The 24,706-nt window shown below is 42.8% G+C and overlaps 1 protein-coding gene across 3 annotated transcripts in view; it reads left to right on the forward strand.

Moving 5' to 3' along the window:
* PTDSS1 (phosphatidylserine synthase 1) overlaps window positions 1-24,706 on the forward strand; it is a 95,291-nt gene that overhangs the window by 27,873 nt on the left and 42,712 nt on the right. For all 3 annotated transcript variants that reach the window (XM_028852177.2, XM_077942421.1, NM_001257822.1), the window contains 5 exon segments: window positions 5,527-5,685; window positions 10,098-10,249; window positions 14,450-14,591; window positions 16,657-16,769; window positions 19,765-19,830. In XM_028852177.2, the coding sequence (XP_028708010.1) occupies window positions 5,527-5,685; window positions 10,098-10,249; window positions 14,450-14,591; window positions 16,657-16,769; window positions 19,765-19,830 (632 nt within the window).

Genomic DNA, 24,706 nt, shown 5'->3' on the forward strand with positions numbered 1-24,706 from the left:
TTTGTTTCCAATGTTTTTTAATCCCAACATTTGGTACAGGTTAATTCTTTTCTGAAAAGGAGAACAGGAATTGGGCCATAGATGGGCTTCCTTTGACAAACAAGAAGTAATACAAAGGGACTTAATAAAAGGTCCAAGAAATAATCATTCCCCCATAGTGACACTGGTGAAATCCTTCTTAGAGTGGTATTTAAAGATTGTTATCTGTAAATTTTTTAAGGGATATGCTTAAAGCTAAAATAAGAATGCCAGAAATTATTTATCAGTCTCAGGGGAGAAAGTCTGTTTTGGAATTTGTTTACTCTAAGGGAGAGAATGGCAGAGGTTGACGAAGATCTTAGCCTATCATAATGATGATAATGCAGATGACGGTTATAAGGATAATGGCAGTTATTTATTATGAGTTGTCTATTTGTCAGACACTGTGCAGGGCACTTTATATCCTACATAAGCCTCATGCATGCATGCTAGATGTTCATATCACCATTTTACAGAGGAGGAGATGGAAGCTAAAAATGCAGTATCTCACTGAAAACACAAGCCAATGGATCTCTCTGGCATCAAAACCTGTACTTTTCATTTGGAGTGTGCTTCCAGTATATAGTCATAAAAATAAGTGCTTTGATGCTCACAGGAGCCTTAGGAAATAGAAATTGGGAGAAAGATCCCAAATGTAATATTTTCCTAAACATCTTTCTTGCATTTTTGACCAAAAGTGGTCACATTGCAAAGTAAACTGACTTGCAGGTGGATGTGCTTGTGTGCCTCTGTTGATCCAGTTCTCACAGCCAGTAGGAGGAGATTGAATCGAATAATAATGCTCTTGACACCTGGCTTTCTTAGGAATTTGATCTCACAGAGACATCCAGATGTCACAGTTACAGCCCCCAAGTAGCTGAACCTGGCTTTTAAACTCTAGTTTTCAAGTATTGGCTAAATCTTTCTTGCCAAAGTAAAGCACGAGGCTGTGTTCAGCTTGTAGAGTTCTAACTGGTGCTAAAACAGCCTCATCTTCTTCATCTCTAATCCCATCCCTTTATACTTCTTTAAAGTTGTCTTTTGCAATTCTAAGGACCTATTCATTAGTGGTTCCTTTATGCAAGACAGGTCTATAATTCCTGGCTTCCCAGAGTCCCTCCTCTCTCCACTCCTTCATGCTGCTACCCATTCCTAATCTTGATAGACCATGGTCCATGCCTGGTATCACACATTGAGACTCAGACTTCATTTTCTCTTAGAATCAATATTATAAATTAATATTATAAAATATTATATAATATAAATATAAATATTCATAAAATATTATAAATATAAATATTTATAAAATATTATAAATCCCTTAGAATTAATATTATAATATTATAAATATTGTAAATTGGATCACTGAAATCCCATTAGAGGCAGTTTGTTTGTGTAATTGAAAAGTTGCTGCATTTTAAAATATTGATTCTATTCAAAAATATGTCTTTAAATTTCAGACAAGTTTGTAGACTGTGTTGTCTTGAAGCAGCAGTCTTTGGCGAGTTAATGCTGACCCCGCTTTTCTTCTTCATAAGACAACATCCCATGCTGGAGGGAGTGGGGGAGAGGGTGGGCGTGCTCCCTGTCCTCTTGGAGCTTGGAGTCTACAAGAAGGCAAATTAAACCAATAATTGTTGGCTGTTGAACCCTAAGACAATTTCAACAGCTTTTTAGAATTTTATTATGAAAAATTTTAAACCTGTGCAAGAGTAGAGAGAATCTATAACCTCATGTACCCATCACCCAGTGTCAGTATTACTGACACAGGCCCAAACTTATTTTACCTTTTCATTCCACATCCTGGATTATTTTGAAACAGTTCTCAGAAATTAAACCTAAAATAGATGGGCTTTTCCTTTTTTTTTTTTTGCATAACCACTGAACAGTGAACAGTACGCAGTGAGTGTTCACATTTCTGTAGTTGCTTCGTAAATGTTCTGTACAGTTGATTTATTGAAAATAGGATCCAGACAAGGTTTACACATTGCAGTTGATGTGTCTTTTAAATCTGTTTTCATCTGTAATTCCCTCTCATCATTTCCTGAAAGTTTATTTGTCAAAGAAACCACATTGCTTTATTCTATAGGGTTTTTCACATCTGGATTTTGCAGCTGCATTTGCAGTATCATCATTTAACATGTTCTTTTTGTCCCCCTGTATCTTCTATAAAGTAGAACTCAGGTGTAGGGGCTGGATGAGATTCTGTATTCCGGATCAGTTTTTACAGTGGGACTGCTTCATAGCTGGTGCTACGTATCACACTAGGAGGCACACAGTGTCTGGTGGTCTCTCTTTTTATAATGTGAAGGTTGGTCATGGCTTTGCGAGGTCAACATCAATTTTAAGATGCACCATCAATTATAGGTATGACTTTTTGGAGGAGAAAAAAAGAAACCTTGGGCTGGGCATGGTGGCTCATGCCTGTAATCACAGCACTTTGGGAGGCCCAGGTGGGCGGATCACAAGGTCAGGAGTTTGAGACCAGCCTGGTGTTTGAGACCATGTTTGAGACCAACATGGTGAAACCCTGTCTCTACTAAAAATACAAAAATTAGCCAGGTGTGGTGGCATGCGCCTGTAATCCCAGCTACTCGGGAGGCTGAGACAGGGGAATCATTTGAACCCGGAAGGCGGAGGTTGCAGTGAGCTGAGATTGCGCCACTGCACTACAGCCTAGGCAACAGGGTGAGACTCTGTCTCAAAAAAAAAAAAAGAAAAAAGAAAAAGAAACTTTACGTTGAAAGTGCTACACATTGTAATATATTGAAATAGTCACCCTAATTCTCAAAACAATACAGTGTGAAAAAGGCATGTCATAGATTCAAGGAAGCACAATCGTTACAAAGGGGACAGCCTGTGCAGAGGCCCTGATTGGGGGTGTGGGGAGCTGGGACCAGTCTGGTACAGAAGGAGTGTAGGGATCAAAAGGCAGAGGGCCCTGCCTGAGGCTAAGGAGGCGGCCAGGGCTGAGCCAGCTGGGATGAGGAGTTTGGGTTATTCTAAATGTACGAAAAGGCCATGGAAGGTTTATAAGCAGAGGAGCTACATGACCTGTGTTGATGTTTTAGGAGATCAATCAATAATACCTCCATTTCTAGTGGAGTTTGGAAACAGAAACAAGAGTTCAAAATCTCAGCTGATTTCTTCCTGTAAAAGCTCAGTGGAGCAGATAGCTTTAGATCTGGGCTGAATTAAGCAAGCCTGTCTTCCCCTCGCCCATTAGACAACCACAAGCTTCTTCTACAAAGCAGGGCCTGACCCATAAAAGTTGCTGCATGGCTGGGGGAGCTGATGAGAACCTGTGCTGTCTGTAGGCAGGTAATTTCCAAAGAGGACCCAAAAGAGGTTGGATCTCTTTCTTCTTCCAAAGTCAGCAACTGCCCCAGAGAGGAGTGAACAGATAGTTGGGCTGGAGACCCGGTGTGTGCAGTAGTGGAGATCCTTCTGCACTGGGACGGGCATGCTACCCAACCCCTTTCTCCCCGCCCTCCTGCCCCAGACACCTTTACACACATGCATGCACATTCCATGATCTGATGATGATTTTCAAGATCTCTCTGTAGTCTGAAGCTGGATGTGAATGCCCAGGTGCTTATTATAGCATCGTCTATACTTTGTTATATGCCTTACACATTCCACAGTTTTCGAAAGCTGTTATTACGGAAGTCTAAGCAAGAAATAATAGTGGCAGTGAGATGGATAAAAGAACAACCTGGGGAGGTAAAATGAATAGGACTTGGTATTTGGTTAGGTGTCCAGCAAGCGAGGCAGAGGGTAGGGTTGCCAAGATCAGCCTAGGAGCAGTTGGGAGTCAGCAGAATCTGTCTTTACCCATATTTTGCTCACAGACATTGTCCACTTGACCCCCTTTCCAGGCTTCAGCTCTCCGCTGTCTTCGGTTAAAGCCTGTGCCTCCTGGTTCCCAGGGTTCTGCCTGCACGCAGCTCTCTGGCTGCTTTAAACGGCAGTGCCCTGTGGCCCTTCCGGGACCAGGACCTCAAGTCTTACGAAGGGGATAACTGGTAAATCTGTTCATTACTAACTATACTGCAAATAGATGGATTGGTCTTTATGATTTTTAAAGTGCCTTCCCACATGTCAAAGCGTAGAAATACTTAATAGAGTATAAAGGCCTCCAGAGTTATCTGCAAGCTGTGATTACTTTAAGAGTAGCCTTCTAAAAACAGATCTTATCCCTTCCTTATCTAACTCTACACAGTGTATTCCAGAGTAAAGAAGAGGGTGGGGTGGTTGAGACATTTGAGTTGATGGGACGTGGCCGTGCTCCTTAACCTAATATATAACCTGCTTCAGCCTAAGGGCATTTCCCTCTGTCAGCCTGCGATTCTCTGTGACAAGAACGTGCTGTTCCAGAGTCCGGGAAGAGACTTTTCATCTTATTGCAGGGCAGTTTGTTTTTTTTTTTTTAAGCCTTATCTTGACTCATCCGTATTGAATTTTATCCTCCTTTCTCCAGATTTCCCATTTACACAGCATAATCTCACATCATACTAGTGCTCAAAAAATAGAATTCTTAAAAATGTTTGTTCAGCTTTGCAAGTTGAAACGCATTTTATCTGAGAAGGAAATCTGATGTGTGGTGGGTTTCAGAAGAGACAGGGAAGCTCTTTTGCTCTCAGGAAGTATTTCTGGAATTTAAAACTATTATAGTTTATAGGATTTTTTTTCAGCTGGCTGATAATAGGGGGTGAATATTTGCCAACTCTTACTACTGCCTATCAAATTAATTTTGGGAAGAAAGGATGTGAAATGTAGAGATTCCCGATAAATGTTATATTATCATATTGTCATGCAGTCATATGATATTAAATTACTTAGAAATATGTATAATCAAAAACAAAGATACTAGAAATGGAACCAAAATTCTTAAAAGCTTTGTAATTTTTAATATTTAAATTATGTAGTATCTGATATATTTTGGGGGAGGGGAGTTCTCTGTTCTTTTAATTACTGAAGTTGGGTGCTTTTCTTCTTTTTTCTAGCGTAACTATTTAAGGCTTTACATTTTCCTCTAAAGTTCAATTTTTACATGGTATATTTTCATTATCATTATGGCACATTAAAAAAATTATATTATGATTTCTTCTTTAATCCATGATATTTAGAAATGTGTGTTTAAATTTCCAAATCTATTGGGAATCTTGTATTTGTGCTTTAGTTACTGGCTTTAATATTGTTGCCCTGTGGTCAGATGACATGATCTATGTCATACCACCTCTTTAGGATATGTTGAGCCTTTGTAAAATTATTTTGCTTCTCATTTTAATGCAGCTTTTGCAATTCACAGCAAAGCAGTTTTGATTTATAAACTCAAATACTTGTCCATTTTCCCTCAAGACCCTTAAGTTATTAAAACTTTCTCTTTTTTTTACTGAGCAGGACTTTTTAGTTGTCAAGGTCATATCTGTTCTCTTCATTTACCGGTGGAATCCTAGAAGCAAGTTGATTTCTAGAGTTTCACTAATTATTCACTTTTTTAAATAGGAGTATGCTGTGAACTGCCATGTGATCACCTGGGAGAGGATTATCAGCCACTTTGATATATTTGCATTTGGACATTTCTGGGGCTGGGCCATGAAGGCCTTGCTGATCCGTAGTTACGGTCTCTGCTGGACAATCAGTATTACCTGGGAGCTGACTGAGGTAAGAAGGAGGGCATTGGGGGTTCCCCAGACTGTGCCGTGTGTGTAGGTTTTATATATAGGAAAAAGTATGTCCGTTAATAGTTAATCCATTCTCCAGCCCCTGTGGTACAAAATATATTTAAACCATCCCATAAGAATATTTTATACTTCTGTTTAAAAAACAAGCAAATATTTAAAAAAACCTCCTTGTTAACTTAATAAAGTGTACCTTGGTCCTGCAAGTGTTAAAGAGAAACAAATGAAATAAAGCTAAAGAATGAAGTTAAAATTCCAAGTAAGACAAATAAATGGGAATGAGGAGATCTGCTTAGAATTCAATAGATCAGTTGACCTACTAACTAGCTTCCAATTTGAGATAATAGAATTTTGTGTTCAAGTACTATAAGAGCATCCAGGGTATTTGGTAGCTGCAAAATGGATTCTAAATGTTAGCTCTAATATGTCAGTAATCAAAAGTTTGTTGCATTTCCTTAATAAAAGAATTATAGTCTTGAAAAACTATTAGCAAAATGAAATTTTGGGAACTACCTCTTTATTGTTCTATTATTCTTAATCATTCCCAGTGAACAGCATTTGGCCACATGCACAGTATACTTCTCCATGCTCATCATTGTCCTGACCCTAACTTAGAGACGTGTGCCAGCTAGATGTGGCTTCCGTTAATGTGCCTCTCACTGTTCTGGAGGCCAGAAGTCCAAGATCAAGGCATTGGCAGGACTGGTTCCCCCTGGGGCCTTTTGGAGCATTTGTTCCAGGCTCCTCCTCTATCTTTGTGGTTTGCTGGCAGTCGTGGTCCCTGGGCTTGTTGATGCATGGCCCCTTCGTGGTCACGTGGCGTTCTCCCTGTGCATGTCTGAGGCTTCATGGTGTTCTTTTTTTGTTTTCTTTTTTGAGATGGAGTCTCGCTCTGTCGCCCAGGCTGGAGTGCAGTGGCGCGATCTCAGCTCACTGCAACCTCTGCCTCCCGGAGGGTTCAAGTGACCCCTGCCTCAGCCTCCCAATAGCTGGGACTACAGGTGTGCGCCACTACACCCAGCTAATTTTTTGTATTTTTAGTAGAGATGGGGTTTCACCATGTTAGCCAGGATGGTCTCAATCTCCTGTCCTCATGATCTGCCTGCCTCAGCCTCCCAAAGTGCTGGGATTACAGGCGTGAGCCACCGTGTCCAGTCCCATGTGTTTTTCATAAGGACACACGAGCATTCCCTTTTATAAGGATACAGGTCACATTGGATTAGCAGCTCACTGTACTCCCTATGACCTCATCTTGACAAAGTACCTCTCCAATGACTCTATCTCCAAATAAGCTCAAATTCTGAGGTATTGGAGGTTAGGGCTTCAACACTGGAATTTTGAGAGGACACAACTCAACCGATCCATAATAGTGCCCAACACTTTACATATGCCTTCTAAGTCCTCACGACAAACCAGGAAAGGCGGTGTATACAGATTCCCACTGTACAGATGGGGGAGCTGGAGCGCACTGCCTTGCTTCCTTAGGTGAGCCAGGATTGGATTCCAGATGTGAAGCCCACATTCCTGCCCTTACACCACATTCCGCCTCTGAATTCCAAGCGTCTTTGGAACCCGGCTGCTGCATGGGCTTGTGTCAGGCACTTGGCCCTTGTCGGCCTCACTTGCTTCCTGCTTGCACTGCAGACTCGGCATCTGCTGTACCTTCTTTCCCTACTTCCCAGTGCCTGTGGTCGCCAGGCCCTATAGATTTCTATAGAGTCTTCTAAGCACCCAGTCGTCCACTGACATCTCTTCAGACCTCTGCTTCCACTTGTCTCTAATCCACGGTCATCTCCGTCTGAGTTGCTTGTCTCTTCACTGTTTATTGCCAAATGATCCTCTTTAGACCCCACCAGACCAAGGCTCTTTCCTACTCAGAGCTCTTTAGTGTTTGTCCATTACTCTTTTTTGAGACGGAGTCTTACTTTGTTACCCAGACTGGAGTGCAGTGGTGCGATCTCGGCTCACTGCAACCTCCACCTCCTGGGCTCAAGCGATTCTCTTGCCTCAACCTCCCAAGTAGCTGGGATTACAGGCGTGTGCCACCACACCCAGCTAATTTTTAATTTTTAGTAGAGATGGGGTTTCACCATGTTGGCCTGGCTGGTCTCTTAACTCCTGACCTCAAGTGATCCGCCTCCCTCAGCCTCCCAAAGTGCTGGGATTACAGGTGTGAGCCACCGTGCCAGGCCTCCATTACTCTTAAAATAGAATCCAAACTTCCAACCCTGCCTACGAGGCTCCAGGTTCACCGGCCCCTGCCTGCAGCCTCAGCCTCATCATGCCTCATTTTTGCCCTTGGTGCTGCAGCCGCCTCTGCTGTCTTCCCTGCCGCAGAGTCCTCCCCACTGCTCTTCCCTCTCTTCTCGCCCTTCACCTGCTAACAAGCTGTCTCCAGAGCTCAGCTCCGGAAGGCTTTCCCTGCCCCTCCAGTAACTGTGCTCCATCTTCATACAGCTGGAAATAGAACACCTCGCCACTCTCCTTTGAAATGCTCCTCATGTGTTAGATACTTGATAAGTGTCTCTTCTGCTAAACCTTGTGCCTCAAGAGGGCAGGCCCATGCCTGTGTATTCCCAGACCCAAGGACTTTGCCTTCTACGCGGCAGATGCTCCACAAATCTGTAGTGAATGAAGGAATGCAGCCCCCTCCTCCTTGGGCTTGGGTCTGTGGGGGGCCCATCTCACCCCCAGAACCTGGTACCTTCAAGGAAAGTTTCTTAGGCTGGAGGATGTCCTCCACATCCCACTTTCTCTTGCATAGTTTTCTTTCAGCAAATATGTGTCATAGACTTCTGCTGAAGTTTCTCTCTTCTCTAAGGACAAGAGTTAAGATTCCATCTCGTGGCTTGGAACCTGGGAATACACTTGAAGGGTAGTACCAGGCCCCCAGGGTTAAGAATGCAGCCACAAGCCATCACATGCAGCAGCTATTCTGTAGCTTCTTGACAGCAGGTTCATTAAGAACAAAAAATTCCTCATATTTATAATTTGTTTATAGCTTACAAAATGCTTTCATGAATACTGTTTTATCTTTGTGGTATTTATTATATTGCTTCAAAGGTTTATAATTACAGGCTTGTCTCTTTCCAGAGAACTCCCAGGCATTGTCTTAATAATTTCACCTCCTTACATTGGACCTTCACACAGCAGGGCATGCTGTTCTGAACACAGCAGATACGTCCTTTGTTTTGAACAAATTGATTTACAGAGGACTTCTGTTCCACCCTTGATCTTACTGTTTCCCTTTCCTGGAATGCCCATATCTTCATCTCCATCTCATGAAATCAGTCATTCTTGTCCTTAATGTTCCCCCTCCAATATGTCTTTCTTGCAGAAGCTCTCTCCAGGAAAGTTCCAGAGGCCAAAGGAACCTTCAGCCTCAGTCAGAATGCATGTTTTTTCCACCATACTCCATTTATGTCACCATTATAACACTTTCCTCAGTCTATCATATTTTGTGGTTCTGTTTATCTGGATAAACATCTGATCCTAGCACTTTGGGAGGCCGAGGCAGGCGGATCATGAGGTCAGGAGTTTGAGACCAGCCTGGGCAACATAGTGAAACTCTGGCTCAACTAAAAATACAAAAATTAGTGGGCGTGGTGGTGTGTGCCTATAATCCCAGCTACTTGGGAGGCTGAGGCAGGAGAATTGCTTGAACCCGGTAGGCAGAGGTTGCAGTGAGCCGAGATCGCACCACTGCACTCCAGCCTGGGCGTCAGAGCAAGACTCTGTCTCAGAAAAAAAACCCAAAAATACAACATCTGACTCCTCCCCTTGAAATCAAGACCCTTGACTTCCTTTTCTCTCACCACCTTGCACATCAATGGGCACTTAATAAAAGATTGTCATTATTGTGAATCACTTGGTGTGAGATTTCCTATTAAACTGTCATGCTTCCTACATCGTGTCATCAAGAGCTAACTGTTCTTTTACAACTTACTCAGTGTTTTACCTAAATATCTAGGGGATATTTTTGAAATGCACAACTTGAATTCTCAAGCTGCTAATTTTGAGAATTATGACAATGCTTTGTTGTCAGGGTTGGAAACTTTTCTCCTTTTCCTCTCCCAGATTCTTGTCACGTTGTCCTTAGCCAAGGTAATTAAGTGGTAGTATTTTTCAGGAGAGACCATCCTTTCTTTAAAGCCCTGTGTCAAAAAGAGAAGAACTGTTTGGATATGTGCTGTTTGTTTGCAAGCCATCTGCAATATAAAAAATAAGAAACAGATTGCAGAACCTGTTACTGTTGGTTATTTTCTATACGTTAGGAAAAAATGAAATGTCAATGACTTCTTCTGAAATAATGTATTATTAAAAAGGAAATGTATCTATCTGCATGGTAACCCAGTTTTGTTTATTATTTCAACCATGGTTTCTTGTGTTTCTCAGCTCTTCTTCATGCATCTCCTCCCCAATTTTGCTGAGTGCTGGTGGGATCAAGTGATTCTGGACATCCTGTTGTGCAATGGCGGTGGTATTTGGCTGGGCATGGTCGTTTGCCGGTTTTTAGAGATGAGGACTTACCACTGGGCAAGCTTCAAGTGAGTTGCCTTCTTTTTGGATATTAGTCACAGGTTTTCATGACATATATTTAATTGTTTTGGTAGGAATTCATTTTAGTATGGTCTTTGATGATAAGGAATAAATTCCATGTTAATAACTGAAACTCATAAATGATTATAAACCTGATTTCAAGCATTTGTTCAGAAAATGCTCAAACATTTATGATTTTCTCTTTCTCACCCTATGTATTCAGGGGGTCCTAACACCATCCTCTTAATTCAAAAGATTTCTCAAATCTACCCCCTCTTTTATCCCAACTGCCTCAGCCGTCATTCAGACTCCTATCCCTGGATCAATTCGTCTGTTTCCAGGTTAAGTCCTCCAGTCCTTCCCACAACATTGCTTGAGTGATCTTTTTGAAAACATCAGATTAATCATGTCATTCCCCTGTGATGGCTTCTCATGGTCTTTGGTTATGGTCAATACATCCATTGCCCCAGTAGGGAGATCCTTTCTCTATACCCTCCTAGGCACCCGAGGGTCTGTTTGTGCACATGCTCCCCTCTCTTCACCTGAGACTTGGCCTCTGTACCCATAGGCCAGCCTGATCATCCTTTTCTTCGCTGACTCAGCTCACTTGCCACCCAGGAAGTTCTCTGACTAGTTTTAAGTTGCATGCCCCACTGTGCTTCCAGTGGAAGACAGTCACACTGCCGGCATTGCTTTATCCTGCTTTGTTAAACTTGCTTCTCAGTTTGCAGCAGGAATCATGCCATTGATAAGGAAGAATAATGATAGTGATAATGAAAGCTGTGGTTGCTTCAGTTGTGTTTAAAACTGTGTTTACTTTATATAACAAAATAGCATTTTCCCCCATCATTAAATATTCTTCTAAAACATGATTTTAAAGGGCTTCTTTGTACTTCAACATACGGATAAACCATGTAGTATTTAACCCGTTCCGTTTTATGGGCCTTTAGTTGTTTCAAAGTTTTGCTTTTATAAAGAAGACTGGAGTGATCATTCTTGGACATATATCTTAGTGTGCATCGTCTTTTTTTTTTTTGGTAAACAAATTCTTAGAAATAGAGTGTACCAATTTATAATCTCACCTGTAATATATATGTGTATCCATTTCACTATTGCCTTGAACTGCATTTTTAAACCTTTGTCAAATTTATCGCACATAAAATTGTGATACTGGATTTCTATCAATTTCTATTGGATTTACCCTCTTTTATTTGTGCTTTCTATAGATTAAGCTTATTAAGACTTTGCCATAAATGTGACTTTATTTTCCATTTTGTCATCTTGTTTTTTGTGTTTGTTTTTTTGAGATGGAGTCTCGCTCTGTCGCCCAGGCTAGAGTGCAGTGGTGCAATCTCAGCTCACTGCAGCCTCCGCCTCCCGGGTTCAAGCAATTCTCCCGCCTCAGCCTCCCAAGTAGCTGGGACTTCAGGCGCATGCCAGCACGCCTGGCTAATTTTTGTTTTTAGTAGAGATGGGGTTTCACCATGTTGGCCAGGCTGGTCTCAAACTCCTGGCCTCAGGTTATCATTCGCCTCGGCATCTCAGAGTGTTGGGATTATAGGCGTGAGCCACCATGCCCAGCCTGTCATCCCCTTTTAAACTAGTTTGTGGTGGATTTTTTATTTAAACATCAAAAATACTGTTAATCTTTTTGTTTAGGTAAATTTTAACTAGTATTTTCTTGTAGTTTCTAGTTTTGTTTGTTTGTTTTTTGAGACAGAGTTTCACTCTTGTTGCCCAGGTTGGAGTGCAATGGCACGATCTCGGCTCACCGCACCCTCTGCCTTCCAGGTTCAAGCGATTCTCCTGCCTCAGCCTCCCGAGTAGCTGGGATTAGCCACCACGTCCGGCTAATTTTTTTTTTTTTTTGTATTTTAGTAGAGACGGGGTTTCTCTGTGTTGGTCAGGCTGGTCTCTAACTTCTGATCTTAGGTGATCCACCCACCTCAGCCTCCCAAAGTGCTGGGATTACAGGCGTGAGCCATCGCGCCCGGCCTTTCTTCTAGTTCTTTAATGGTTTTTCTTGTTTTAAGTGTTTAATCTGTCTTAAATTTATTTTGGTATATGATGTGAGGAGGAGATTTCACAATGTTTTTTCCATTGGTTAACCAGTTTTCCCCATCCCTTTTATTACTAAACCTTTCTTTGGTCACTGACTTGCAAGGACACTTTTTAATATATTTAATTTTAATTCTAATTTTTATGTATTTATTTTTTTGAGACAAGAGTCTTGCTCTGTTGCCCACGTTGGGGTGCAATGGTGCAATCTCGACTCACTGCAACCTCCACTTCCCGGGTTTAAGCAGTTATCCTGCGTCAGCCTCCCCAGTGCCTGTAATTCACAGCTAGCATTACAGGCATGCACCACCACACCCAGCTAATTTTTGTATTGTTAGTAGAGACAGGGTTTCTCCATGTTGGCCTGGCTAGTCTCGACCCCAGCCTCCTAAAGTGCTGGGATTACAGGCATGAGCCATCATGCCCAGTCACTTTTTAATATATTTAAGGCAGCATTTAACCTAACAAAAATAGTAGCCATGCTTCAAGTATTGCTCCAAGCAAGCTTCACAAGCAGTATCTCATTTGAGCCTTGCATCAGTCCTGGGGGTAGACACTGTTACTCTCTTCATTTTAGGAATGATGCGATACTGAGGCTTAGGTTTAGTAATTTGCCTAAGGACACATAGCTAGCAAGCAGCTGAGTCTGAATTTGCACCAGAATGTCTGCTTTCCTTTTTTTTGTTGTTGTTGTTATTTTTGAGACAGAGTCTGTCGCACAGGCTGGAATGCAGTGGCACAATCTCAGCTCACTGCAACCTCCGTCTCCCAGGTTCAAGCGATTCTCCTGCCTCAGCCTCCTGAATAGCTGGGACTACAGGCACTTGCCATCACACCTGGCTAATTTTTGTATTTTTAGTAGAGACAGGGTTTCACTATGTTGGCCAGGCTGGTCTCAAACTCCTGACCTCAAGTGATCTGCCAGCCTTGGCCTCCTAAAGTTCTGGGATTAGAGGCATGAGCCACCGCGCCTGGCCTCAGGATGTCTGCTTTCTTAAACACTGCTACAATATACTTCACTTCAATATACTTCCTTGTTTTCTTATGTTCATTCTTGAAATTTGACTTCAGAATCATTTTGTCAAGTTCCCAAGACATAAGGCCAACTAATAAACAACAACAAAAACTCATGTTGGTGGTTTTTTAAAGTAATATTAAATGTATAAATGAATACAGATTAAGTTGAATTAACCTCTTTGCTGTATTAAATATCCTGATTCTTGATCACGCTGCATCTCTACTTATTCCCATTTTCTTTTCAGTCTTTCTATGCACTTTGCTGTTTTTACAGTATAAGTCTTTTGTAGTTCTTGTTTTTTTGGGATGGTCTCTGTTTTTTGCTGCCAGTGTGCCGCAGATCTTCTTGCTGTGATGTTTTCTCAGTAGAGTTTGTTGGTGGATAGGTGGGTGGATGAAGGAACAGCCCTGGTTTCCTATCACTCTCCCTGCTCCCATCCGGTAGAACAGAAGGCCTGACTGGTTGGTGCTTGTGCCTCCAAGCACTTAGCACAATGTTGGAGACATGAAAGTTCATGAAATAAATATTTGTGGAATTAAAGACTCATTACCAGTTATTAAATAGTATTTATTATACCTTGGGTTTTGGCTCTCCTGGACTAGGACAGGAAGGGCTGGAATCTACACCCACCCCTAATGCTGAGTGTGGCAGCCACTTGCTGTCTCTGAGCCTTAATGTCCACATTTGTAAATTATAGGACTGTTTAGTTCTTTCATGGGTGTATGAAACTTTTGAGTAATTTCGAGGATGAAAATGAAGAAGGGTTAAATATCACTGTTCATCAACCCAAAGTGTTTACTGCTCTGGGGAAGAAATAGGGTAAAGAAGTGATGTGGGTAATGCAAGAATACGGAGTGTGTGCAGTTTTACCTGGGAGAGAAGCAGTGGGTGAGAACAGTCTCCTTGCTGCCCTGTGCCTGTCATCCGTACAATTCCCCATTGAGTGTGCTTCTGTCACCTGCTTTACCTGTATAAATAGAGAGACTTTTGAGACACAATTCAAATAAAAAGCAGTCTCTTTGTCCTGAGCATTTGTTATAAAAATCATCAGCGCACAGGATTTTTTTCTTGTGGTTTGTTTTTCCCCCTGCCTTATCTCTGGATTTTCACTGGAGCCATTCTCTTCTTACAGGGACATTCATACCACCACCGGGAAGATCAAGAGAGCTGTGCTGCAGTTCACTCCTGCTAGCTGGACCTATGTTCGATGGTTTGACCCCAAATCTTCTTTTCAGAGAGTAGCCGGAGTGTACCTTTTCATGATCATCTGGCAGGTATTTTTTCAGATGCCTAGAAGTTGGGAGGAAAACAAAGACTAAAATAAAAACTTTTTAGGAATTTAGAGTTAACGTTAGTTTACATTGCTTTTCAGTGCCATACTTTACAAGATATAATATTCTGCAGCTGGCATGTAGAATAATTAAGCAAAGTGATATTATGATGCCTAAGGTCTTGCCTCATTGTGAAGACAGCTTTAAAATATGGATCTTTGAATTACAAATTAGAAACAGGTTAGATTCCATGAAATAAATTGTGTCTAGCATCCATCATCCAATTAGTTAGGCATTGGATTGCTTTTTAGAATGATCATTTTTAAGACCAAAGGAACAAATGAGAAGGCTTTTCTTACATTCCTAATTTAGTGTTTATTGGTTAAAATTGTTCCTCAGCTGTGACCACTTTGGGTAATCTGTAGGGTGCTAAATGAGTGCCAGGGAATTGGAGCCTTTTGCTGAGTCCTCCAGAGTGTTGTCCTCCGTGGAGAGAAGCTGTATTTCCAAGTGGCCCACTTCACGACGGAAGTGATTCCGACAGCCCAGGGTCTTGGCAAAAGATTATGAAGCATCTGTGTTTCTGACTGACAGCAATTTTTTCTGATGCTCCTGGCCCCAGGTTGTTTCACAACTTTTGGAGAGTAGCCAAGAGAAACCAGCTTTTGCCTGAAGAGGGTCTTTCAGAATCATCAGAAATCATGTTTTGGACACATAAACACAAAATACTCCCAACATAAGGAAAACATTAGCAGATGTCACTTTTAGGACAGACGATCTTCCTTGTTCACACAGAGACAATACCCATGTCAATAAGTGGAGTTTATGCATACAGAAGTGTATGTGAATAGTTAAGTAAGTAGTCACCATGGTTTGGAGAGGTCAGTACCTTTAAAAACAGGACCGTAGATGGGTTGGGATTAAGCTTTGCCTTATCAGGCCCAATGTCATGGAAAGCAGAAGCTTTCTTTTATTAGAAGGAAGAATGATTGGATTTGTCAAGGAGGGTAGTATAGTGCTGCTAGGGTGGAACCACCTGGTGGTATGCGATGGAGCACACCTGGATCCGGGATCTAGCCAGAGAGCAGCCATGTCCCAGCCACAAGATATTTTGTGCTACTCATCATGATGAACTGCATGAAGATGCTAACCTCAGGGAAAAGGACTACTGCTCCCAGCTGAAACTTGGACCAACCCTTCACACCCACTTTTAAGGACTGCCTTTGGTAGAGGATCCGCTCTGTCCCAGGCGTGTGCTGCACAAGTCCATCGTCATCTCTCAGACGTGTCTCCAGCTTCTTCTTTTGCTTTTTTTTGAGATGGAGTTTCACTCTTGTCACCCAAGTTGGAGTGCAGTGGCACAATGTCGGCTCACTGCAGCCTGCAACCTCTGCCTTCTGGGTTCAAGCAATTCTCCTGTCTCAGCCTCCTGAGTAGCTGGGATTACAGGCGCCCATCACCACACCTGGCTAATTTTTGTATCTTTAGTAGAGATGGGATTTCACCATTTTGGCCAGGCTGGTCTCAAACAACTTACCTCAGGCGATCTGCCTGCCTCGGGCTCCCAAAGTGCTGGGATTATAGGCGTGAGCCACTGCGCATGGCCTCAAGCTTCTTTTGATTATTAAAGAGCTTACTTATCTACAGTGGGAATTCTCTTAGACCTGGCCTGATTTCTGTACGGCAGCATAGGTGTTCTGTGGCACAGGTTTGCTTTCATGATTTCTGTATGCTGAAAGCATTTCTCTCCTGACTATCCCAGTAGATCACACGTGTGAGCTGAGTAACAATAATACAAACGAGGAAACATGACAAATAGCTGATATCCTGTGCCCCTACGTGCCCATCCACCACCCCCACCACCTCTCCCTGGGCCTCCAATTGGTCCCTGCCCATAATGTACTGGCTGTTAACTAGTTTGAATAGCAACCCTTGGAAGACCACATCTATTCTCCGAAAATGCTTTGAACATACCAATTATTTCTAATTGTAGAATGTCTATTTAAAGAATAGAGGATTTTGAATTAGCACGAGGTACCAGGTTGACTAATTTCTCCGTCTTTTTCAGCTGACTGAGTTGAATACCTTCTTCTTGAAGCATATCTTTGTGTTCCAAGCCAGTCATCCATTAAGTTGGGGTAGAATTCTCTTTATTGGTGGCATCACGGCTCCCACAGTGAGGTAATTCTGCACAAGCCTGACTGTCATATGAGAACATTAACTTGCTTTAGATTGTCCTGTTTAGCATAAGGAAAGTCACATAAACTAGCAGATTTTCCATGAAAATATCATCATAAAGAATTATACATCCAGAATATGAAGAAAATGTTTTGTTCTCAGATGTCAGTAACATTAACCAGACATTAAAAAAGGGAAGCACTTGATCAACACCACACCATAGTACTATCCATTATCATCAGATTCCTTTACAGTCTTGGACTGCTGATCTTTTTTTCTCCTATAACATCATATTAGAAAAAAATAACAGCATAGTGATGCTGAGTTTTTTAAAAATGAGATTACTGGAAAAATGCAAACGTTTTTATGGTAGAACTGAAGTCATAAATGACATTATTTTTTGAATGAGGCTTTTAGCTTTTTCAGACCCAATTAATTTAATTTCCTTTTAAAAAGGCCCTTCCTGCAGTCCTCCAGGACAACTGAGATAAGCTTGGGTGTTCCCGCCATTATCCCCTGGATTCATGTGGGTGAGGTGAGGCTTATTCAGACACCATCCCTCAAGTAGGCTGGTTCCAGTGCGGTTCAAAGCAAGCATTTCCATTTGTTTCATTTTTCCTATTTAGAAACGGCATTTGGGTTTTATAACTAATATGGAATACTGGCATTAAAGAGTAGCAAGACCAAAAATCTGCCAAAGGTACAAATATAATCTAAGCAGTTAAAAGAGTTAGCTTTTCAGAAGCTGTAAGATTGCTTATTTCATTATTTTTAATGTGCTTGCAAACCCCACAAGCAGCGGGCCTTACTTGCCAAGGACGGTAGATCCACACCTTGGTCAAACAGACCTTCCAGCCAGCACCTCTTCTTGTTATCATTCATTATTACCAAAAAAAAAAAAAAAATCTCCAGATCCTGGATTCAACAAACCAAGTAAGACACGTCCAAGTCCTGAGGAGTTAAGCCTAACATTCCCATCTGTTCTTTTTGTTATGACCAGAATGGAAAAGAAGAGTGGGTAAGCCAGCAGCCCTTTGAAACTTCATAGATCAGTGGTCTATTGCAGTCATTATCTCATAAATCCTGTTTTTTCTTAATGGTTTAGAGTACCCATTTAAAATGTAATTTAATTTGAGACTTTACAATTTTTTCAGAAAAGATTCACTGCAGCTCTTTCATAAAATTAAGAGCAATCAATAAAGTAAGAATGGAAAGAAGTTTCTTCTTAGAACAGAATAGCAAATTACATATGATTTATCATAAAATTTCAGTATTAAACATTCCAAAACAAAAACTAGACACTAAAAATCCAATGTTTTGAACTCTTGAGAGATCCTCAAAATTTTATAATACCCTATGGATTTCTCCACAACTCTCTTTGTTTAAAAAATCAGGCACTTCCTGTGCCCTTAACACTGTTTGAGGCAGTTCCCATGTAAGGAGGTTCTTTGACAAATTACTTGGAAAGATGGACGTGCTGCTAACGGATTTTAACATAGCCACCCCATTTAGCAAATGTTAGGTCCTGAAAGGAGAGTTTAGAGGCTTCAGTGTAAATCGTACACACCACATCTCCAGCTTCTTCCTTCTTTATTAGACTTTCACACGAATCTGCTTTGAGAAGATATTTGAGTGAACATGCTTTTAATCTGATAATATAAAGTACAATATAAGGAAATGGGTCCAGTTAGAGGGTAAAGTAGCTAAAATGGTCAAGACATATTAGGTCATGACAATATGAAGTTAGAGGAGAAGCTACATTCTTTATAATTAGAATTCTTCACTCTGGTCTTTGGGGTGAGGAGACAGTAGTTTATGGATGAGCTTCAGGTATCTGTGAATCCCCTGAACTTTAATGCAAAGGGTTATGCCTTTGTCATAGCTTTCGTCAAATCCTCAAAGAGTCAGTGACCCCAAAAAGATGATGAGTTTCTGGTTCAGATGCTGCTGCTGCAGGGGTGGCTTGAGTTTCAGGGGTACTTCCAAGACTCCAAGCCATGCTGTCCCACACAGAAGCCACTCCCCAGCTGTGGCTGTTGAGCACAGAGATGTGGTCGGTCCACAATGAAACGTGCCGTCCGTGGAAACTACACACCAGACTTTGAAGAGTTGGGGCCAAAACAGAATATAAAATACCTCATTATAATGTTTTAATATATTTGTTTAAATATTAGTTTAACATATTAATAAAATGGATTTTATATGTTCCTTTTTACTTTTTTAACACGTCTACTGGAAAATTTAAAATTGCATTTATGGCTTGCATTACATTTCTACCGGATGGTGCTGTTCTGAGCCTTTCAGCACCATGTCATTGCCTGTTTTTTTCTGAACTTGTCAGTAACATTCCAAGTAATTGGCACTCAATGGCAGTGAGATATAGCTGGGGTCCCATTCCAGTTTCTGAAAGCCAAAAATCTGTATATTTTTTGCCTGGTTACAATCAGCAACCTTTGTCCTGGAGAGAACCAGAGGGGACAACCGATGGACAGTGCTGCTCACTCTCGGGAGTCACCTCCACGGAGCTAGACATGGAAACACCCACCCGGGCTTGCTTTGGGCGGGGCTGTGGAAGTCTTACCGCTGAATCCAGACTGCCTTGCCAATAATCTGGCTCTTTTTCGTTTTTTTTTTTTTTTCTTTTTTTTTTTTTTATAAGGCTACTCGAGTGAAGCAGTGGGAGTGGAAAAGGAACAGAGAAATCTGTAAATGGTTGTGATTAGTTAGTTGCAAACACCCTGGCACTCAGACCAGACAATAATCTGGCCCTTTAAATGATGCTCCCCGCTCCCTTCAGCCTAACCCAAATGCTGAATCTCTTACAGGAATGTTTCAACAGGCACTGGCTTTTTCTTCTCTTGAACAGAACTAGACCAGGCAGCCTGACATGGGACACGGAGGGACGGTTTTTACATTCACTCTGTCAAAGTGATTTAATTATGTCCTGACTTGCTGGTCTTCCAGCAGCTCTCAATGAATTCCAACTTTGTTCTTTCAGACAGTACTACGCTTACCTCACCGACACACAGTGCAAGCGCGTAGGAACACAGTGCTGGGTGTTTGGGTGAGTAATCTGTTATTGTGGAGATTTAAAAACCACTTAAGCCCTAAATTTCTTTGGGTATTTCTTGACCCTGTGTTAACAGCCTTTCAGTATAATTTTTCTGTGAAGGCAAGTGGACAAGATTTTATTTATATGTATGTGTGTATGTGTATATATATATATACACACACACACACACCCATTATACAGAAGAAATTACTTTTCACAGATATTTAAACAGTACATTCTCCCAATTAAAAAGTAATACTTGCACAATGATAAAAATTCAGTAAAGGATCTAGAAGGAACTAAAGATCACCCAAAGAAGTCAACCATTTGGAGATAATTGTTGTTAATATTTTAATGTCATTCCTTTCCATTTTTCTGTGTGTGTGTGTGTTTCCAGCTGTCATCTAGATTCTGAAGGGTGACATAGTTTTAAAGGCTAAAAATGTTGATACTCAGGTTAGATTTAGGAAGGTTCCTCCTGACCCCTAGAAGACTAAGGGCCATTGTCATTTGTTTCTCATAAGTTCTGTGTGGTAAGCTTGATTTTCTTACCCAAAGTGGTTGCAGCGTAAAGGGTGATAAGATGGATTTGGTTTCCTTTGTTCATGATATAGCAGGAGGGAGGATTCACACATCTCCCAGATTTCTGACAGAGCAGAGGCAGCGCTCCCGCTTCTTGTGTGAGGGCCCTGTGTCCTGGAAGAAGGGATGCGGGCCGCTCCTTCTAAAGGATTGTCCAAGGAGGAAATGGGCTTTCCTGCATTTGAGCTCTTCTCTCCCACTCACACATTCTTTCCACGTGCATTTTGCTTTCATATTTAAAAGTCCTTAGCAAGGTCTTATTATTCTGCTGTGGAGTGGATTTCTTTTTCCACAGAATTGTATCGATTTACGTGTTGAGGAAAATAGGTGGGTCAGAGAGAGAGGTCGTGTCATGACAAGTTTCTTTCTAATTGGACAACCATAAAACACCATCCACACGGAGGGAGAAATGGCAAAGGTAAACTCCACTATGGCAGCTCATGCCTGTAATCTCAGCAATCTAGGAGGCTGAGGCGGGAGGATCGCTTGAGGCCAGGAGTTTGAGACCAGCCTGGGTAACATAGCGAGACATTGTCTCCACAAAAAGTGTTTTAAGTCGGCCAGGCATGATGGCACATGCCTGTAGTCTGCGACTCTGGAGGCTGAGGCAGAAGGATCACTTGAACCCAGGAGGTCAAGGCTGCAGTGAGCTATGATTGTGCCTCTGCACTCCCACCCGGATGACAGAGCAAGACCTCGTCTTTCTCTCTCCCTCTTTTTTTTTTTTAAGGAAAAAAAAAAAGGAAAAAAGTAAACTATGCCGAAGAGTGATAAACACTGCCCCAGAAAGTTGTGGCTTGTTTGAAAGTGATTAAAATATAGTGAAATGCAAAGGAGGGATCATTGGGCTAACTTAGTGTGCTTTACTGAGAATTGAGAACCCCCGGAACAGTGTGATATCAAGATTGATGAATCTTGTGAGAACCAGTGAGCTGTGCTGAAAAATAATAAAGCCCACCTCATAAATCACACCCAGTGGATCCTCCTGTGAGTGTGAACAACCATGAGAGCTGCCCCCTGCACGGTCCACACTGCCAGCTAGGGAAGGTGAAACAGGAACCACAGCCTCCCGCTCTCCTGACCCCGGAGGCCACCCACTTCCTTCCTCTGCCCCAGTTCTATCTCCCCGACGTTTTGTCATTATTTCCTCTCCTATCAAAACAGAAAACACTTAAGTGTGTGGTTTCCTTTAATCACTAGTAGCTGCTTTATAACTTTCTTTTCACTAATTTTGGAATGATCTCAGACTTTGGTAAGGTGGAGAAATGAGAGGGAGCAGTGCCCTAAATAGTGACTTTCTGAATGTTGCCTTTTGGGAGGTGGAAGGGGAAAGGCAAAGGTCAATTAGGAGTACCCGCCTGGGGTTCTTTCCCAGCACTCCAACCTTTTTCTCCTGAAGAGGGTACTTTCTCTTCTATAAACATGGTATCCTCAAAATGTTTTTATGAATTACTTGCTGTTGTAGCTAAATACATGTCATCCCTAACAGTTGTGCCATAGACTGAGCTTTTAAACCTTTTATACGAAAGGTGTCGCACTCAGCAAAGAGAGGGCGCCATCCAGCAAGGGAATGGGATCCCTGACAGGGAGAAAGCAGCCACGTGGAAAGGTGGGCTCTTTCTCTATTTAGATGTCACATGGTATTCCTTCAGCTCGGTGGGAGTTTTGGGGCCAGACTGATGTGAACAAATTCCCCAGGTGTGGGGTTTATGTCATCTTTGTCTTTTCCCCACTCCACCCCAATTAGAATTGAGCTTCTCTGCCTCAAAAAGAGTATTGGCCCAGTTTAAATAGAAGCAGTGTTTTTTCGCCTAGTGCTAGGAGGAAGGTGGCCAAGGGTCTGCTGGAACAGCAGTGCACAGTTGGCTTTTCCTTTTCCTGGGAGTGCATGGGGTGGACCCTCACGGGAGAGTGAGCCTACCCTGCCTGAGGGCCCAGGACTGCATCCTGCCTCCCAGAGGCAGCCAGAGCTGCTCCTCACCTGACCAGTTTCCTCGCTGCCTGTTATCCCACCTCTGCTAATGTGTCCATCACAATAAGTTCCCACCTCTGCTGGTCTCCAAGGTCAGCTCCAAACCAGCCAGTCCTTTCCCCATCCTCTTCTCGGATCTTCTATACAGTATCTGCCTTCTTGAAACTGTCCTCTTCCCTCTGCAACATCTGTCCTGGATTTCCTCTCACTTTTCTCTTTTCAATCCCCTTTGTTGACTTCCCATTCTATCCCTCTCTCCTCCTTACAATTTCTCGTAATTGTGCTTTTGTTCTGTTGTTCTTCCAGGCCCATAGTTCGGGCTTTCTTTCTTTTTAAATTTTATTTCTTTTGAGACAGAGTCTTGCTGTGTTGTCCAGGCTGGAGTTGAGTGTCAGTGATCACAGCTCACTGCAGCCTTGACCTTCCAGGCTCAAGCAGTCCTCCCACGTCAGCCTCCCAGGTAGCTGGGACTATAGGCATGCACCACAGTGTCCAGCTAATTATATTTTAGTTTTCGTAGAGATGGGGTTTCACCATGTTGCCCAGGCTGGTCTTGAACTCCTGGGCTCAAGCAGTCCTCCCACCTTGACCTCTCAAAGTGCTGGGATTACAGGCATGGGCCACTACCCAGCCCAGACTGTCTGTCTAAAGGGTAGATGCAGCTATGAGCATGAGCTTCCTTCTAGGAAGAGGGCGCAAACACAGGGGAACAGGTGTCAGGAGGGGAGTCCCTTCCCAGCAAAAGGGCGTCACCGCCGTCCTGCTGGTATAGCTTTATAGCCAGTTCCCCTTCTCCTCATGACTGTGTCTGTTCATCCTCCCCGTATCTTGCCACACCCCATCCCCTCCACTCAAGTACACCTCCACTGACATCTCAGAAGCTCTGACAGTGGTTACAAAGCTTTTGTTTTTTTAGCAGCTGACCTCCCTGTGTTCAAATGGCATCTTGCCCCAAATCCTACTAAGTATCTAAACGACTAAGCAGAACAGTTCTGGGTTTGCCACCCAAGACCTGCTTCTCCCCTCCCCTCCTTGCCCCAGGGATTCTTTGGAAGTTAGAAAGTTCAGAGGAGCGCAGTAGGAATTGTTTCTATTGTTTATGCCACACTTAGCTCTTGCTTCCTCCAAAAAGGTGTCTTTGCCCCCGCTAATCAGAACTAGAAGCTCACTCCTGAACTTGGAGAACGCTTCATGTCATCCTGTGTGATTGTGTGGTCATTGAGCTAACATGGATTCACGTCTCCATCCATGTTATTGGAGGCCGGCCCCTGGCTGCCAGGAGAGGGGCTCACCCACCCTCTGAGCCGTCCAGGGATTGCTTGTGCAGCCGTGGAGCAGTGCGTGTGGGATGCAGCAGCCAGGTACCCGGCCTCCATGTCCCCGGCATTGCTGTGGCATCCTCAGAATCCACGTGCAGTCTTGTTGGCAAGCCAAAAACTCCTCTTCTGCTTCTCAAGTTTGGCTCACACACACTAGCCTAGAGCTTTCATCCCCCAGATTCCTACAACAACCCTGCTAGCATGCCTGCTTCACTCAACTCACCGAAGAGCTCCTGACTCTGGGCTCTGCATTAACATCATCTTTTTTCCCACCTTGTGGAGCTGGCTCCACAAATCGGGGGTGCTGGGAGTACGTGCGCCAGTAACCAGCCCTAGGTCAGGAATCTGTAGTGCCTGCTCCCAGCAGAAGCACCTCAGGCTGCCCAAATGTTTATTTACCTTTTAACCTTGCTAAATCAAGATACAGGATGGTGGATGGCACCACAGGGAATGGAGGCCCTGACTGAATTCCATTAAGCCACAATTTGGCCACCTAGCTTATCCTGGGAAAGTTCAAAGAGATTTAAAGTTGAACTGAGTAAAGGGACCTATTGCTGAGCTGTGCGGAGGAACCCCCAGCCCCCCTGGGGGTGAGGAGGTAGGAGGAGGTAGGTGGTCTCACACTGGTGGGCTTAATACAGGCTCCCACTGTGCTCAAGCCTTGGGCCTCAGCCCTAAACTAGCCGCCCTCTGAGTCTTGGTAGAAAAGTAATGTTAGCCTTCTGGAAGGATGCTATTGATGAGGACTCCCTCTAGTGGGCCAGAGGTAATGGTGGGGGCGGTTGCTGGCGGTTACAGGAGCCCATGTAATCGTTGGGTTCCCACCACTTCTCACCATCTCCACAGCCCCAACCTGAGTCCCCGTGTCTGGATGAGCGCAGTAGCCTCCCTGCTTCTGCTCTTGTCTTCTCACACAGTTCTGTTCAGCCAGCAGAAGGTTTTTGAATATTCATCACCATGCTGTTCACAATAGCAGACATGGAACCCACCTAGGTGTGCATCAGTGGTGGACTGG

Source organism: Macaca mulatta, chromosome 8 (genome assembly GCF_049350105.2).
Source record: "Macaca mulatta isolate MMU2019108-1 chromosome 8, T2T-MMU8v2.0, whole genome shotgun sequence".
Lineage (NCBI taxonomy): Eukaryota > Metazoa > Chordata > Mammalia > Primates > Cercopithecidae > Macaca > Macaca mulatta.